The following is a 14,062-nucleotide window of genomic DNA, read 5'->3' as shown; positions in this document are numbered from 1 at the left end:
TGTAATACTCTATTTATTGCCATGCATGACACAAAATAACATATCATTTATTATGATACGGTATCATGATATGATACTCCATCCTCTCTTTCTTCATTTAATGTTATAACACCTCATCAAAATTGCCTACGGCATCTCCAACAGGTTGTATGTTAGTCTTGTTGGTAGAATGTCCATGGCATCAACCAACAAGTTATCATACAACTACTCCAATGGATTGTATGTAAGCTATTCAATAGATGGTAAGAAAATAAATGTGATTGCTCTCTGTTTCACCTAGGAGCTTGTGCAAAGGTTGTTGGTTAAACTACATACAACTTTGTTCTTTTTTTACATTTATTACATGCCACATCATCACTATGTCCTAGGTGACAAATTTACTAACACCTATCTTACAACTGTTGGAGATGCCCTTAGCATGCATGATACTAGTTATGATACTAGCATTACGACCAGCCTTACCTACTGTACTTCCACCTGGACATAACAGACAGTGCAGCGCAGGGGGTGAATACGTAGACCCTTTATGACGCATTCATGCACTACCGTCTACCCCACCTGCCAAATTAAGCGAGAAGGGGAAACCTGTCACGTCCAGCACAGAAATTACTGCGTACCCTCCCTCCCTCTACATGTGGGCCAGGTGCTGCCCTAAAATTCAGTCCCCCTCCCCTCCTCTCCTCTGGTTAGAGCATCTCCAACAGCTGCGCTAAAAAGCGCGCGCGGTAAACCGAGTCTTTTGGGCGCGCGGGACGTTTCGGCGCGCTCCAGCGATGGCGGGAAAATCGCGCGCGCTGGAACGGTTTGCGCGCACGCGGGAAAAGGCGGCAGGTCGCGCGCTTTTTTTGCCGCACCGCTTCCGGCGCGCCTATAAAATGCGGCGCGCGCCACATGCCTATTGCACACGCTTCTCTTTCTCTTCCGTTGCCACACGCCCCTCCACCGCTTCCTCGGTTGCTTCCGCTGCCACCCGCGCCACCGCTCCAGCGCCCCGCCACCATACCGCCGCGCCGCCGAGGAGTGTCGGGCTACCGCGGCGTCCGTCAGCGCCCCAACGGCGGGTTCTACTCGGAGATACGGTCCGGCCAACTCCGGCTCGGCCTCGGCACCTTCGAGACGGCGCACGAGGCCGCCCACGCGTACGATGCGGCGGCGTGGCGCCTAGGCAGGCCGCGCCAGCAGATGAACTTCCACGATGTCCACACGCTGCAGCAGGCGCTGGACGTCGCCCCACCGCCTCGTCTTCGCACGGCACAAGACCGTGCGGAGCACGCTGAGCGGCAGAACCGCCTCCTCGTCGCCCATGAGGACGAGCGGGTCATGGCGGAGTGGCGCCAACAACACCCGGAGGACGTATCCTACGAGCAAGCCTACTCGGCAAGGCGCCGCGAGGAGAAGACGCAAAGGCGCCGCGCTGAGCGGTTGGACAGGCGTCGGCGGAAGGCCCTGGCACTATCCCAGTGCGATGTAGTTGAGAATGGTGGTGAGACGATCTTTACATATGATGATGATCGTTGTGAAGACATGTGGCTCGATACCTCGGATCAGACCATCGAGGATGGCGACGATGACGACGACGACGGCGACTGGGAGTAGGCTGTAGCTGCACTAGTAGTTTTTATCTATGTCCTTGCACTATCTAAATAATTTTTATCTATCTATGCTATGGAACTATGTAAAATATCTATGTATCGTTTTTTTTATCTATGAATTTTATTAAAAAAATGTACGTACTGTTTAGCACGCGCTGAATTTTAGCATGACCGCTGAAGCTACGCGCGCGCTTAATTTTGACGTATCTGCTGGAGCCACCCCTGCCGGCCGCGCCAAACTAGGCGAACGGCGCATGGCAAATGCCTTTTTTGCCCGCGGCGCGTTGCGCGGCTGTTGAAGATGCTCTTAGTAGAGTAGAGTACCACATCTTCTTCCTCCCCCGGCCGGTCTCCCACTCCCCTAGTCACTTTTGAGGGAGGCCTCCCATGGGGATGGGGGAGAGATCTAGACAGACAGAGGATGAAGGACTTCGCGCTAGACGGGGTCTCTCTGGGTGGATCTCCGGCCGGGCCCTTGCTAATCTCAGATAATCGACCGACATATATGCCGCCGGCCAGACGGATCAGGAGGAGGCACGGCGCTCCCCGGCCGGCCGCCCGGACTGGTACGTACGTATATATGCTTCTCCCTCCACGAGCCCTTTAATTTCTGGCTTTGCGCTCGCTCCGGCGCGTGGATCCATCCATCCATCCCATCCCATCCCACCCCATGGGTCGTCCGTGTGTAGACTTGCGAGCTGCAGATCGAGCGAGTCCAGTCCAGACCCCACGCGCGAACCTAGCTACCTCAACTCCTCTTTCCGTCGACCGATTGGGAATTACTAGATCCTAATTCTACCCCTGCTGCCAGTGTTCGCCGATCCACAACACGTCGATCCATCCCCGATTCGGCTGCTATCTGCTCGATCTATACAACGTCCGCCCGCACAAGAGAGAGTCTGACGGATGCACCAGCTGCTGAGCTCGATATACAAAAGAGAGACATAGAGTGAAAGAGTGACCAGTGGCTATGTCGTACCGTACCATACTCGTTCCTGTCTGGACTCCGGATATGTTTTTCTTTTTTTGCACGGCCAGAGGAATCCATGTATATGTAAGAGCAATTCTAACAGGAAACGCCCTTTGGTTCATGTGTGTATATACACCTGATATGGGCGGGTTCCTGTCCCAATTCTAACAGGTTCTCTCACAAGAGATCGATCCTTTCAAACAGTTTTAGAGGCCATTTACAATGTGCAAAGTGACCACAGGGGTCGGTGGCGGATGCCTCGAGCACCGCCTAGAGTGGACGCACCCGGTCTACCTCGGTGGCGGCATATCATCTTTCGAGGAGGCATTCTCCATCTCAAAGACGGAGGACTCGTCCTCTTCCTCGGCATTCCTAGATGGTTGTTTGATTTGGAGGATTGGAATCTTTGTGGCTTTTTTCATTGGAATTCCTTGGCAGAATTCCTTTGTTTTGGAGGAAAGTTAACTTTGCTTTTCTTGTGCTATCAAACACTCTTCCTTCTAAGGGCCTCTTTTATTTGTAGGATTTTCAAAACATAGGATTGTAGTGTCATGTCCTCTTGAATCCTCTAGGATTAGACAACTATGAGATTTCGGATGAAAGGGTGTTTAATACACAGAAAAATCAAAGTATTTATACTAAGTGGTTTGAGTGAATAGAAAATTTTCTCCAAAACATGGTACAAACGTATCTTAAGGAAAAGTTCCTCTGGATTCTGACCACGTGAATTAAACAACCAACATAGAAAAAAAATATCTTAAGAATCAAAATCCTCCAAAATTCCTATGAAATTTCTTGAGTCAAATGAGCCATAAACTTATGTAGTTTTGTAATTCTATAGGATACAAGAGTTCATGAGACTTATTTATGCGCCTTTTGTATTTCCCCGAGTCAAAGAGACCACTTAAAGGTAGGAACACGAAAAAACGCAGGAATATGCATGATGGGAAAATGCATGCGCATAATATAGGAGTTCGTTGTAAAAAAAATCGGAAATACTAACACCCACACGTGTGGCAGTTTTGTAACTCGCCCACACGCGTGGATCATCGTTCAGTCTAGTTTGCGCGAATCTTGACACATTGAGGTAGAATTTGCATGCCACGTAGGACGGGGCTAATGTGTGGGCGTTGGAGAGTTTGCCCACACGTCCCGTACCACGCTGTTTGATATCGGCGTCCTACATATTTGTGGAGCGTGGAAAAACACATAGTACGACAAGTAGTCAGTTTGTTGGCTTATAATAGCAATTATCATGCTTTCCATGATGTTGGTTGCCGTACATGTTTATGATATACTGTTTTTGATCAATGAATAGAGACGTGAGCCATGTTTATCATATATCGTTTTTGATCGATGAATAGCGCAGCGAGTATGTTTTCGAAGGTTTCAGCTGTTTACATGGCATGATACCCTCACTGAACTGTACATTTATGTCTTCAAAAGCAATTCGCCTTCTCACCGAATTGAAAGAAAAATGTACGGCTGAAACTCAATATGTTAGGATCATTTCGACTATAATCCTCTTTCACTTGTCGGCCAAACTCCTCTGTCTCTCTTTCTTTTCATAAAATTATAAATAGATGTTTGCAGTGGACAAGATGATACACAAATTACAAAGAAAGAGATGCTCCAACTTTTTTTCTTGAATGGCTATAATCCCTACCAAGTTGATAATATGTCCATGTTATCTCTCTCTTCATGGTCGCACCAAGTAAAAAGAGGAGAATATGGCCACCAAGTAAAGATTGAAATACCGCAAGTCCCAACCCATGTATAAACACAAATCAGGAGCTCCTTCTGACACATCATCCTACACTCGTTCAGTTACAATAACTTATTGCACCCATTCAGGCATAATTTCAGTTAATATTAAAGATACATATGCTTCGGTTCCTTCCTTTACACCCTGCATGTCACATGCATCACCTCTTGCCACACTGTAAAAAGAACTTCTCGCCATACACCTGAACCATATAGTAGACAAAGACCAAACGGGAAATGCATGGGAGCTCTCATGTGCCACAAACCCCTATATGAATATAGTATTAAAAAATACCAGGAAATTTCAAAAAAATCTGTGATTTGGGGATATCAAACATGGTTGCCCATTCTACCCCCGCGTTTAGTTTCGTGAGGAATGGATGCCCGTGGTATTCGTGGCGACGAAAATACGGTCCAACATACGATCCATCCAAACAGTTTTTTCTACACAGAGAATTTTTTTGACTTTTTTGCCGAGAATACCAAGGGCACACATTCCTCACGAAACTAAACACGGGAGTAGAATGACACCCATTTTGATATCCCTAAATCCCAGATTATTTTGAAATTTCCTGGTATTTTTTTATAGTATATTCGTATAGGGGTGCGTGGCACCTGAGAGACACAAATCCACATCCAAGACCAAACAGATTAGTCTGTGGTTCTGTGTTGGATATATAGATTCCTTTCACATAAAACAGTCATCATCACTGTCCAGCTCCTCAAAGTGAAAAATCATCTCATCATGTCCACCCAAGTAGCCACCGCCCGAGGGATGCCTAAGCTCCTTTGCTCGATCGTCACACTCAAACACAATGACCTTGTTTATATGTGGAAAAAAAATGTATATATTAGCACATACTCCCTCCGTTCCCAAATATTTGTCTTTCTAGAGATATCAACAAATGACTACATACGGAGCAAAATGAGTGAATCTATATTCTAAAATATGTCTACATGCATCCGTATGTTGTGTCCATTTAAAATGCCTAGAAAGACAAATATTTAGGAACGGAGGGAGTAGATGACTAGTGAAAAAGCATGGAGATTCCACCCAAGCATATAGTTACCATAGTCGTTTTCTTCCAAAGGAGTGCAGCAGACAACATCCTCTTCCTGTGTGCAGTCAGGATGCATCTCAGCAAAGAACATAGTAGGTTTGCCATCTGAACCTTTCACCAGAAAGTTGGAGTGCACATATAGTGCTCCGCGTCCATAGACTTGGTTCCTCTCTTTCTCTTCCACGAATTCTAAATCAGTGAGCTGAAATAGAAACGACATATGTTAGTATAATAGATTCGGTCAGCAGCAAATCGCATGATTTGCATCCATAACCCGCAAAATACTTAATTAGGGTGTGATTTTCTAGCCAACCTTGAGTAGTTAAAACAATGAACTACGACAGCCGTTTAGTTCCATATAATAACCCGAACACAACTTAAGGTGGTTAAGCAAAAACACAAGCAAACATAAATACTCTGATTATGATTTTTTGCATGCCTGCATGTTGTTTCGCTTGGCATATGTGTTGAGCGCTATGACCAAGCCCTTGCGCTTACGCTCCTGTCTGCGTTCCGTCAGCTCCTCAGGGGACGGCGACTTGGGCCTGAGGCTGAGCTGGCGCTCAGCGGCAGCAAGCCAAACATCACCGAACTCCTGGAGAGTATTTGATGATGGGCTAGAAGTGAAATCATCCCCTTTGTGCAGTCTGGCAAAGCCGTCACTGCATGCATGGAGTAGAGAAATTAAGGTGTAAGCACAATGCAGTTGAGGTTGCTTGAGCAAACTAGAGGGTATATGACGATTAAGAATGATCCCTAAATAAAGTATTTTATATTACTCCCTCTGTCCCAGAATATAAGAACGTTTTTGACACTATGCTAGTGTTAAAAACGTTCTTATATTTTTGAACGGAGGGAGTACTACACTTTACCAAACTGGCTGTTATAATGCAAAACGTATAATGAATAAAATATGCAGTGCAAGTTTTACCCCCCACCCCCTGTCCGAAAATGCAAGGCTTATTTAGTTGGAAAAACGTTATTGTGCTGACGTTGGCTGGGAGAGCATGGAAAAATCAAACATTTTTCATGGCAATCTATGTTGTCGAATAACAAATTCCTTTAGCAGCTAAAAGCACGGCAAATCCTGGCAAAAAATTGCACACCAAAGAGCATATATGATGAACAGATAGTGTCTGCATACGTAGATCCAAATTTCTCCATAAACACAAGAGGTTGCGTTGGCCGACGACATGGCCACAGATGGATCGACCGCTCCTGCATCAGATCTGATATATAATTAACAGCAGGAATTAGCGAGACCCCTGAACAAGATGTGCACATGGAGATGGGAGGGGAGGGGAGGGGGCAAATCCCCACCGGTTGAATCAGAGGGACGGCGTTACCTGTAACTGGAGAGAGAAAGGGAGAGGGCGGGTGGTGAAGGAAGGAGTAGATCGCCGCCGATGAGATCAAACCGCCTCCGCCGCCGAGAGATTTGTCCTTTTGCTCTCTTTTTTTTGGGAGAGAAGGGTTTTGGTCTTATCTACTATCTACTATCTACTACCACTATAAAAGCACGAGAGGGCGGAGAACCAGACAATCACACCCATCCACTTACAAAATGTAATGGCTCTTAATCCTCCCGTGTTTAACGCACGCACGCACGCACGCACGCGCCCGCGCCGTTCCCCGCCCAAGTGGTTCGCCGCCCCGCCGCCACCCGTCCTCCCACGTCGTCGCCGCCCGCGGTCCTCTCCTCGCGTGTCTCCTGCCGCTTGCCCCCACATCGTGGTGGGCCATAGGTGCCATCCAGATCGAGCACGGGGCAAATCACCCCGCGTCTTCACCGACGGCATTGGCTGTCTCAGGTCTAGGGTTTGCCCTGGTTCTCATGACTCCCTGTGTGCGGCTGTTGCGGTGGGATGGACGGCGCCGGGGCCATTGCGGACTCGCTGTTCGGCCGGCCCGTTGGGGTTCGGTTTTGTTTTGGTTGATGCGGCTGTCTCTCGATGGATTGGTACGATCTATTTGCTCCCTCCTTCATTCTTCCTTCCTTTGTGTTCTGGTGTTGTTTGATAGATTTGCCGGTTGGTTGGATGCGGGGATTACAAGATAGGGACCGTAGTGGTGGATGCTTCTATATGCATCTTCACGTGTTTCCGTTGATGCAGACCATTGGGGTTTAGATTAGGTGCTTTTCTGGCTGATTGGATGCATTTGGTGTCGATCAGTGCTTACCGTGGACAACACGGCAGCAGTAAGGTGATGCAATCCCCTTTCTATTTTCTGTTCATCTTCTCCATGTGTTTAGGGGTTCGGTTCAGTTTTGCCGTCGTACAGATCAGTAGCTAGCCGAGTCTGCCTGATGTAGTGTAATTCTAGAAAAATGTATTAACGAGATGAAGCTTGTGGTTTCTGAAGTAAACAATACCTGCTAGATTTTACTCCAATTTCTTGTGCAAATTTCATTTTGATACATGTAGAGCAGCGGTGACAGCTCGGACGCAACGCACTTGGCCTGCGTCAGCTGCGGCGGCAGGGTCCATCTCCTCCCTGGAGCAGCGGTGGTGGCGTGGGACACAGCGGGCTCGGCCGCGAAAATGGATTTCTCTGGCGGGGCATTTGCAAATGTCGATATGCCGACAAATCCTTGCCTCTGTTCCTCGACCTCGTTTGAGGGACGCATATGCCCCTGCGGCCGTTCCTCCTCGTGGTCAGTGATGCAAAGCCGAGGGCACTGAAGTCGCTGCCGCTGTTCCTCTACGCGACGGTGATACACATGGCGTAGCCTCTCCTTGATCTTATACTCCGTGCCTCGTTCATCCATATATGATCTTATTTTTTTCAGTTTTTTGCTAGATTTAACATTGGCCTTTGTTCAAATCCTATTCATGTTGAACCATTGAAAGCAAGCACACAAAGCTGCAGAGGCAACCAGTCCAAAGGAATCAGTACGATAATGTGTTTCCAGTATTCCTAAAATAAATGAAGTAATGGTGTGATTAACACTAACATTGATGTTCCCCCTCTTCTATATAAAATGATACGCACACTCCGGCGTATTAGAGAAAAAAAGCACTAACATTGATGGATCAGTCGGTTCTATTGAAAAAATCATCACACTCTGTTAAGCCAGATTCCATTCATTTTGATTTTTAGCTCTGCAAACTGTGCTATGAGAATTGGTATTCTTACATCTTGACTGTCTAGCACATCATATGGTTATGTCAAGTGCCGCTGCAAAGAAATGTCGCCGGTAACAATGATTAAAGTTCCAGTTCCCTGATAGTGTATCTTACCACATTCAGTTTTGGTAGCTGTAATGGGACAAATGGAGTCTGAGGATGGTGTGGGTTGTGCATTATTCTCTTTCCCACTAATGATTTTGCTGGTCAAACTTGGGATGTGATCAAGAAGGTGGGGAAAGCAACATAGTTTTAGTGGCGGTGCTATTGTTAAGTGCACCGGAATTTAGCAAGAAAAATAAATGGGAACAATTTGAATATCTTAGTTCGCACTTCTGCTCAGTGAGTCCAGCACTTGGACAAGACTCCTAACTTCAATTCTCATAGGACCAAATTATTGGACACAACCTGATTTATAATTTATCTTAAATTCCAAATTATGTGATGTAGACAATCTAAAATCATTACTTCTTTCATAGGGAACATATATTGGTGTTTGATGAGGCAGATCAAATTCGTCATCGTGATTTTGCAATCCCATGTTGACTATCATTTCTCCGATTCCCAAAATTAGACCAGCTACAGTTTTTTGTTACATAGACGAAGTCACATAAGGAACTAGCAAGCGTTCCTAAATAATAGTCTTTTTAGATATTCCAGTATGGACTATATACGGAGCAAAATGAGTGAATCTACACACTATAGTGTGTCTATATACATCCGTATGCAGACCTTATTGAAATCTCTAAAAAGACTTAAATTTAGAAATGGAGGGAGTAGTTTGTAAAAAAATTCTGGGTGGTGAAGTTGTGAAGATACATGCCTCCCTGTTTTCATCTTTTAAATATTATTGAAGTAGTCATCATCTAAATATTATTTTCTAATTTTTTGTCATCATTTTAAACACGAAGCCCAGTGGGGGTATTTTCTCCGTAGTTCGCTCATTATTTTTTTCATGGCTATGCTGAGTGCAGCACTGCACTCGATTCTGAAATATTTAATGTGAAAACATATTGTATTCGGGTTGGTGCCATCGTTTTATGGAATTGTTACAAAGACATGATGTTGGATAATGTGGAAACAGATTACTGCCCACACTTGCATTGGCAACTTGCGAAACTTCTAATTGCAGACAGGAATTGTTACAAAGACATGATGTTGGATAATATTTGAAGCATACTTATATATACACCATGTTGTCTTGTCTTCTTGCGCAATGCATGTCTCGAACTCTCGACTAATACAAAAAAAATCAATAAAGATGATTTACAAGCCTATTAACAGTACATTGGTTATGATCATGCCCTTGAATGGTAGACTAACAGCAGCACTGCTCTCAAATATTCATATCTACAATATGCGGATTGCTTTTCCATCTTTGGGATGCTATTGTTGTCTTAGGACTTTCATATGAACCTCTGATTCTTTTTTACCGCTTTCTGCTTTGAGTCAGGTCATGCCAGTTCATCCAACTGTTCACGCTCAACTACGTGTTGCATTGCAATTTGCAAGTAACCTTGCTTCAACATAGGAGAATTGGGTGATGGACGTGATATCAACATGGTTATGGACTGCCATGTATGTACATAAATATGTATTCCCTTTGGCGTTGAGCGGCCGCCACCGCGGACTAGGCCGGCGGCAGCGGTGGCAGGAGGGGATATGGGAGAGACCTGGCGATGATAGGGTTGGGGTCCCCTGGCGTTGCCCAGGGGAGGCGACGCGAGGGGGTGAAGAGATGCAACTTGAAACATGGTAATTTCTTTTACGCTCTTACGTTTTGTATTTGCACAATGGTACATAAAGTTAAAGTAGTGGAGCAAATCTCAAGATGTTTTAATATGGTTAATTCCTTAGATGAGAAAGCTGATACATGGAATAACTCGGTTTCTTGATCTGTACATAAAATATGTGTGATATTTGATTCAAGAGGAATACTGATTCATGAAGAATGATGTTCTGAATTATGTATGAGACAAGAATTAAGTACTATACACTTGTGTGAAATTCAAAATTTCAAGAAGGTTATCCTATCTCTTTTTTGGGTGGGGGGAGAGGTAGGGTTATCATATATATGATTATATGTGTCAGCTGAGACGTGCATTGCAAGTCTTATCTAAAGGAAGAACACTTGTAGTAGGAGTAGTATATAAGGAGAGCCCACCGGCCCAATTCGGCTCGGTTTCTCCTTTTCCGTTTCCGAAAAGGCCTGGAACCAGCGGGTGCGTGTCGCGCTGGTAAAATCGGGAGCCATTTCAGCTTTAAAGCAGTGCGAGGCAAACACCGCAAAGAGCAGGCAAACAAAATTTGAAACAAGAACAAAAAAAATTTAAACATTTATCGGAACTACCGATTTTTTTTTGAAAACATGAACAGTTTTTAAAAAACAAATAGTTTTCGAAACTTTTGAACAATTTTTGGAAAAGCGAACATATTTTGAAATCTAGAAATAAACTGAGCACGCAAACATTCCTTTTGAAACGGAAACATTTTCTGAAACTCTAAATCAAAATTTGGAAAGACGAACATTTTTTCAAACACGAATATTTTTTGTATCGAGAACAAAATTTGAAAACGCGAACAATAATTTGCAAAAAAAATCAGAACTGCCCAACAAATTTTGAAACACGCACAAATTTTAAAAATGGCAAACATTTTTAAAATTTCCAAACATATGTTGACAAACTAACATGATTTTTTTTAAAGAAAGTAAATGGAATAATGAAAATAAAACAAAAATAGAAATGAAAGAAACAAAAAGGAGAAAATAAAAAAATACCAAAAAAGAGTAAAAACCGGTTAAAAAAATTTAACGACCGAATATTTTTCGAAGAGTTGTAAAAATTTCGAGCAAAAGCAGTTGCAACATTTTACAAAAAAGGAACATTTTTGGAAATGAAAGAAATTTTTTGGAAAATCCCTAAAATTTATGAATTGATGATTTTTTTTCTAAAAAACGACCGTTTTTGAAATTTTGAGCGAGTTTTAAAAGCAAGACTATTTTTCGAAAATACAGAACAATTTTCGAACAAGGACTTAGTTAAAAAAGGTAAAATAACTTTGAAAAAGAAAAGGAAATAAAAAAGAAAAAAGAAAGAAGATAAAGACACTGCAAAAGAAAAACGAGAAAAAAGAAACAGAAAAACAAGTAAAAAAAAACCAGTTCAGGGAACCTTCTAGAAGGTTCCCACAACCGGCTGGCCAATTGCGGTTGTAACTGTACGCAAAGCTGGGCCGGCCCATTCGCGTTGCTGCTCGGTGGCTCCCCTATTTTTTTCGTTTTTGTTTTTTGCAATTTTCATTTTTATTATCTGTTTTAGTTTTATCCCATATTAAAATCATTCAGGATTGCAAATTAAATTCAAAATATCGTGAATTGTCATAAAAACAGTTCTTGAATTAAAAATATATGTGATTCAAAATAATGAACATTTTTTATATTTCGGAAAATCAATGAACAAATTTTGTATTTGTCAAACATTTTTTGAAAATGACGAACAAAATATAAATTTTGGTGAACATTTTTTAAATACGATGAAAAAAGTTAATTTCAATGAACATTTTTTGAAAATGATGAACACAATTTGAATTTAATGAATTTTTTTCTAAATCAGTGTAATTTTTTTAAATTTTGCTGAACATTTTTTATTTCAATGAGCAAAAAAGTTGAATTCGATGAAAATTTTAAAAAAATTGTTTAACACAATTTGAATTTAATACAAATTTTTTTAGATCGGTGAACAAATTTTGAATTTTGGTGAATATTTTTAAAATCTGACAAACCAAAAAAGGTCAGTTCTATGAACATTTTTTGAATTCTTAAAGCTGAACATTTTTTGAATTCGATGAACAAAAAGTGTTTGTGAATTTGAAAAGATAATTTGCAAAAGAAATTGAAAAACTAAAGCAGAAAAAGAAGGAAAAGAAAAAAGAAAAAACGAGAACACAAGAAAATGGGGGACCTCGCGCCCCACATGGGCAGGGTCAGAAGGTTCCCACAACCGTTTTTTTACCGGTTTTCTATTTTTATGTTTATTATTTTATTTGATCTTTTTCGTCTTATTTTTTACTTTTCCATATTTTTAAAAAATAATTGAAATTCCAAATTTTCTTGACGATTTCCAAAAATTTCAAAGTTAAAAACAATCACAATTTTCCCAAACACTTCACATTCAAAAACAGTTCACATTTTTAACTTTTATATACACTATTCATTAAAAAAACTAGGAATTCAAAAATAGTTTGCAATTTCAAGTCATTTTGAAAACAAATGTTCACCTTTTCAAAAAAATAATTTAAAGTTTTGTTGGTAGTTCAACAAACATTACTGTATTAGAAACGTTGTTCACGGTTTTCAAAAAGCTTTCACATCTTCTGAATTTTTTATTCAAATTTTAGAAGAATCACGTTTTTAAAATATGTTCAGAAAATTATTTTTCTAAACTTCTATCACAATTCAAAAACTAAATTGAATTAAAAAATTGTTCACATCTTTTTAGAATTATTGTACACATTCAGGAAAATCACAGTTTAAAAATTTGCTGAAATTTCAGAAAAATCAATGTAAAAATTGTTCACAATTTCAAAAGGCGTTCACAATTTTTGAATTTTCGTTCATGGTTTCAACTTTGTTCACACATTTAACATTTTTCCCACATTTTGAAAAAAAAGGTTCATTGTTTAAAATTTTGATTACAACTTTAGAAAAATATTCACATTTTGGAAAAAAATGTGTTCGTGTATCAAAAAAGTGTTCACGTTTTCAAAATTTGTTCTCTTTTAAAAATTTCTTGACACTTCATGAAACATTTTGCAAGTTGAAAATAAGTCACATATTCAACAGTTGTTCATGTTTCAAAAAGATCCTTTTAAAAATGTGTTCATAATTCAAAATTTGTTCCAGATTTCAAATTCGCAATTGTCAAAAAAAAATAATTTTTATAGTTTTCCCACAATATGAAAAAAATATTCAGGGTTTTCTATTGTTCACAATTTTCAAAAAATGTTCACATTAAAAAAATCATTCATGTTTTAGAACTTTTTTCACTTTTCAAAATTTGCTCATAATATGTCTGGAATTCAAAAGTTGTTCGCATTTTCAAGAAATGTTCACATTTTTAGTAAATTGTTTGGAATTACGCGATTGTTGTTGCTAGTTCTTATCGTCCCGCGCTAACATTTAGTCACCAAACACCATCCACTCGAGTGGCTTTCCATGCACACTCGAAATCGAAAACTCCCGTGTTCGATCCTCCCTCTGGTGCCCTATTTTTGAAGGATTTTTCACATTTTAAATTGGAATGGGCCAGTCAACTCAGGCTGCTTCTGCACGAAGCTCAACTATTGGACGCACGCAGGTGTCCTTCGCTCAAGGGAGCGTGCAGTGGGCACCATAGAGAAGTGGGAGTCCGCTGTGTGGTGCGCCCGACAGCCGTCACGTGTTGCACGCTGGGCGCATCCTTAAGAGCACGATTTTTTTGTATGTGTTTGTTTGGGGAGTTTTGAGTTTTGAATTTTCCAGGATTTCTTGAATTTTTTTCTTGATGA

The 14,062-nt window shown here is 41.6% G+C and overlaps 1 protein-coding gene, 1 long non-coding RNA gene and 1 pseudogene across 2 annotated transcripts; 2 read left to right on the top strand and 1 right to left on the bottom strand.

Annotated features, from left to right (window-relative positions):
- The first annotated feature begins 891 nt into the window (after positions 1 to 891).
- Positions 892 to 1,596, top strand: LOC147958469 (uncharacterized). Its single transcript, XM_087532149.1, has one exon. It carries the CDS (start codon positions 892 to 894, stop codon positions 1,594 to 1,596), a length of 705 nt encoding a protein of 234 aa, XP_087388275.1.
- A 252-nt stretch (positions 1,597 to 1,848) lies between these two features.
- LOC125520513 (uncharacterized) lies at positions 1,849 to 8,342 on the top strand. The gene is made up of 2 exons (XR_007288694.2): positions 1,849 to 2,158; positions 7,814 to 8,342. It is a non-coding gene; the product is annotated as an uncharacterized LOC125520513 (long non-coding RNA).
- LOC147958468 (uncharacterized) lies at positions 5,015 to 7,272 on the bottom strand (annotated as a pseudogene).
- Positions 8,343 to 14,062: the final 5,720 nt, after the last annotated feature.

The sequence above is a fragment of the Triticum urartu genome, chromosome 7A, assembly GCF_056163025.1.
Source record: "Triticum urartu cultivar PI428250 chromosome 7A, HENAU_Tu73, whole genome shotgun sequence".
NCBI lineage: Eukaryota > Viridiplantae > Streptophyta > Magnoliopsida > Poales > Poaceae > Triticum > Triticum urartu.
Note: the sequence above shows the minus strand (reverse complement) of the source record. Positions and strands in the feature narration are given on the sequence as shown.

Bases quoted from the DNA above. Each gene is read 5' to 3' on its own strand.
- LOC147958469 (XM_087532149.1), top strand. From the start codon at position 892: ATGCCTATTGCACACGCTTCTCTTTCTCTTCCGTTGCCACACGCCCCT.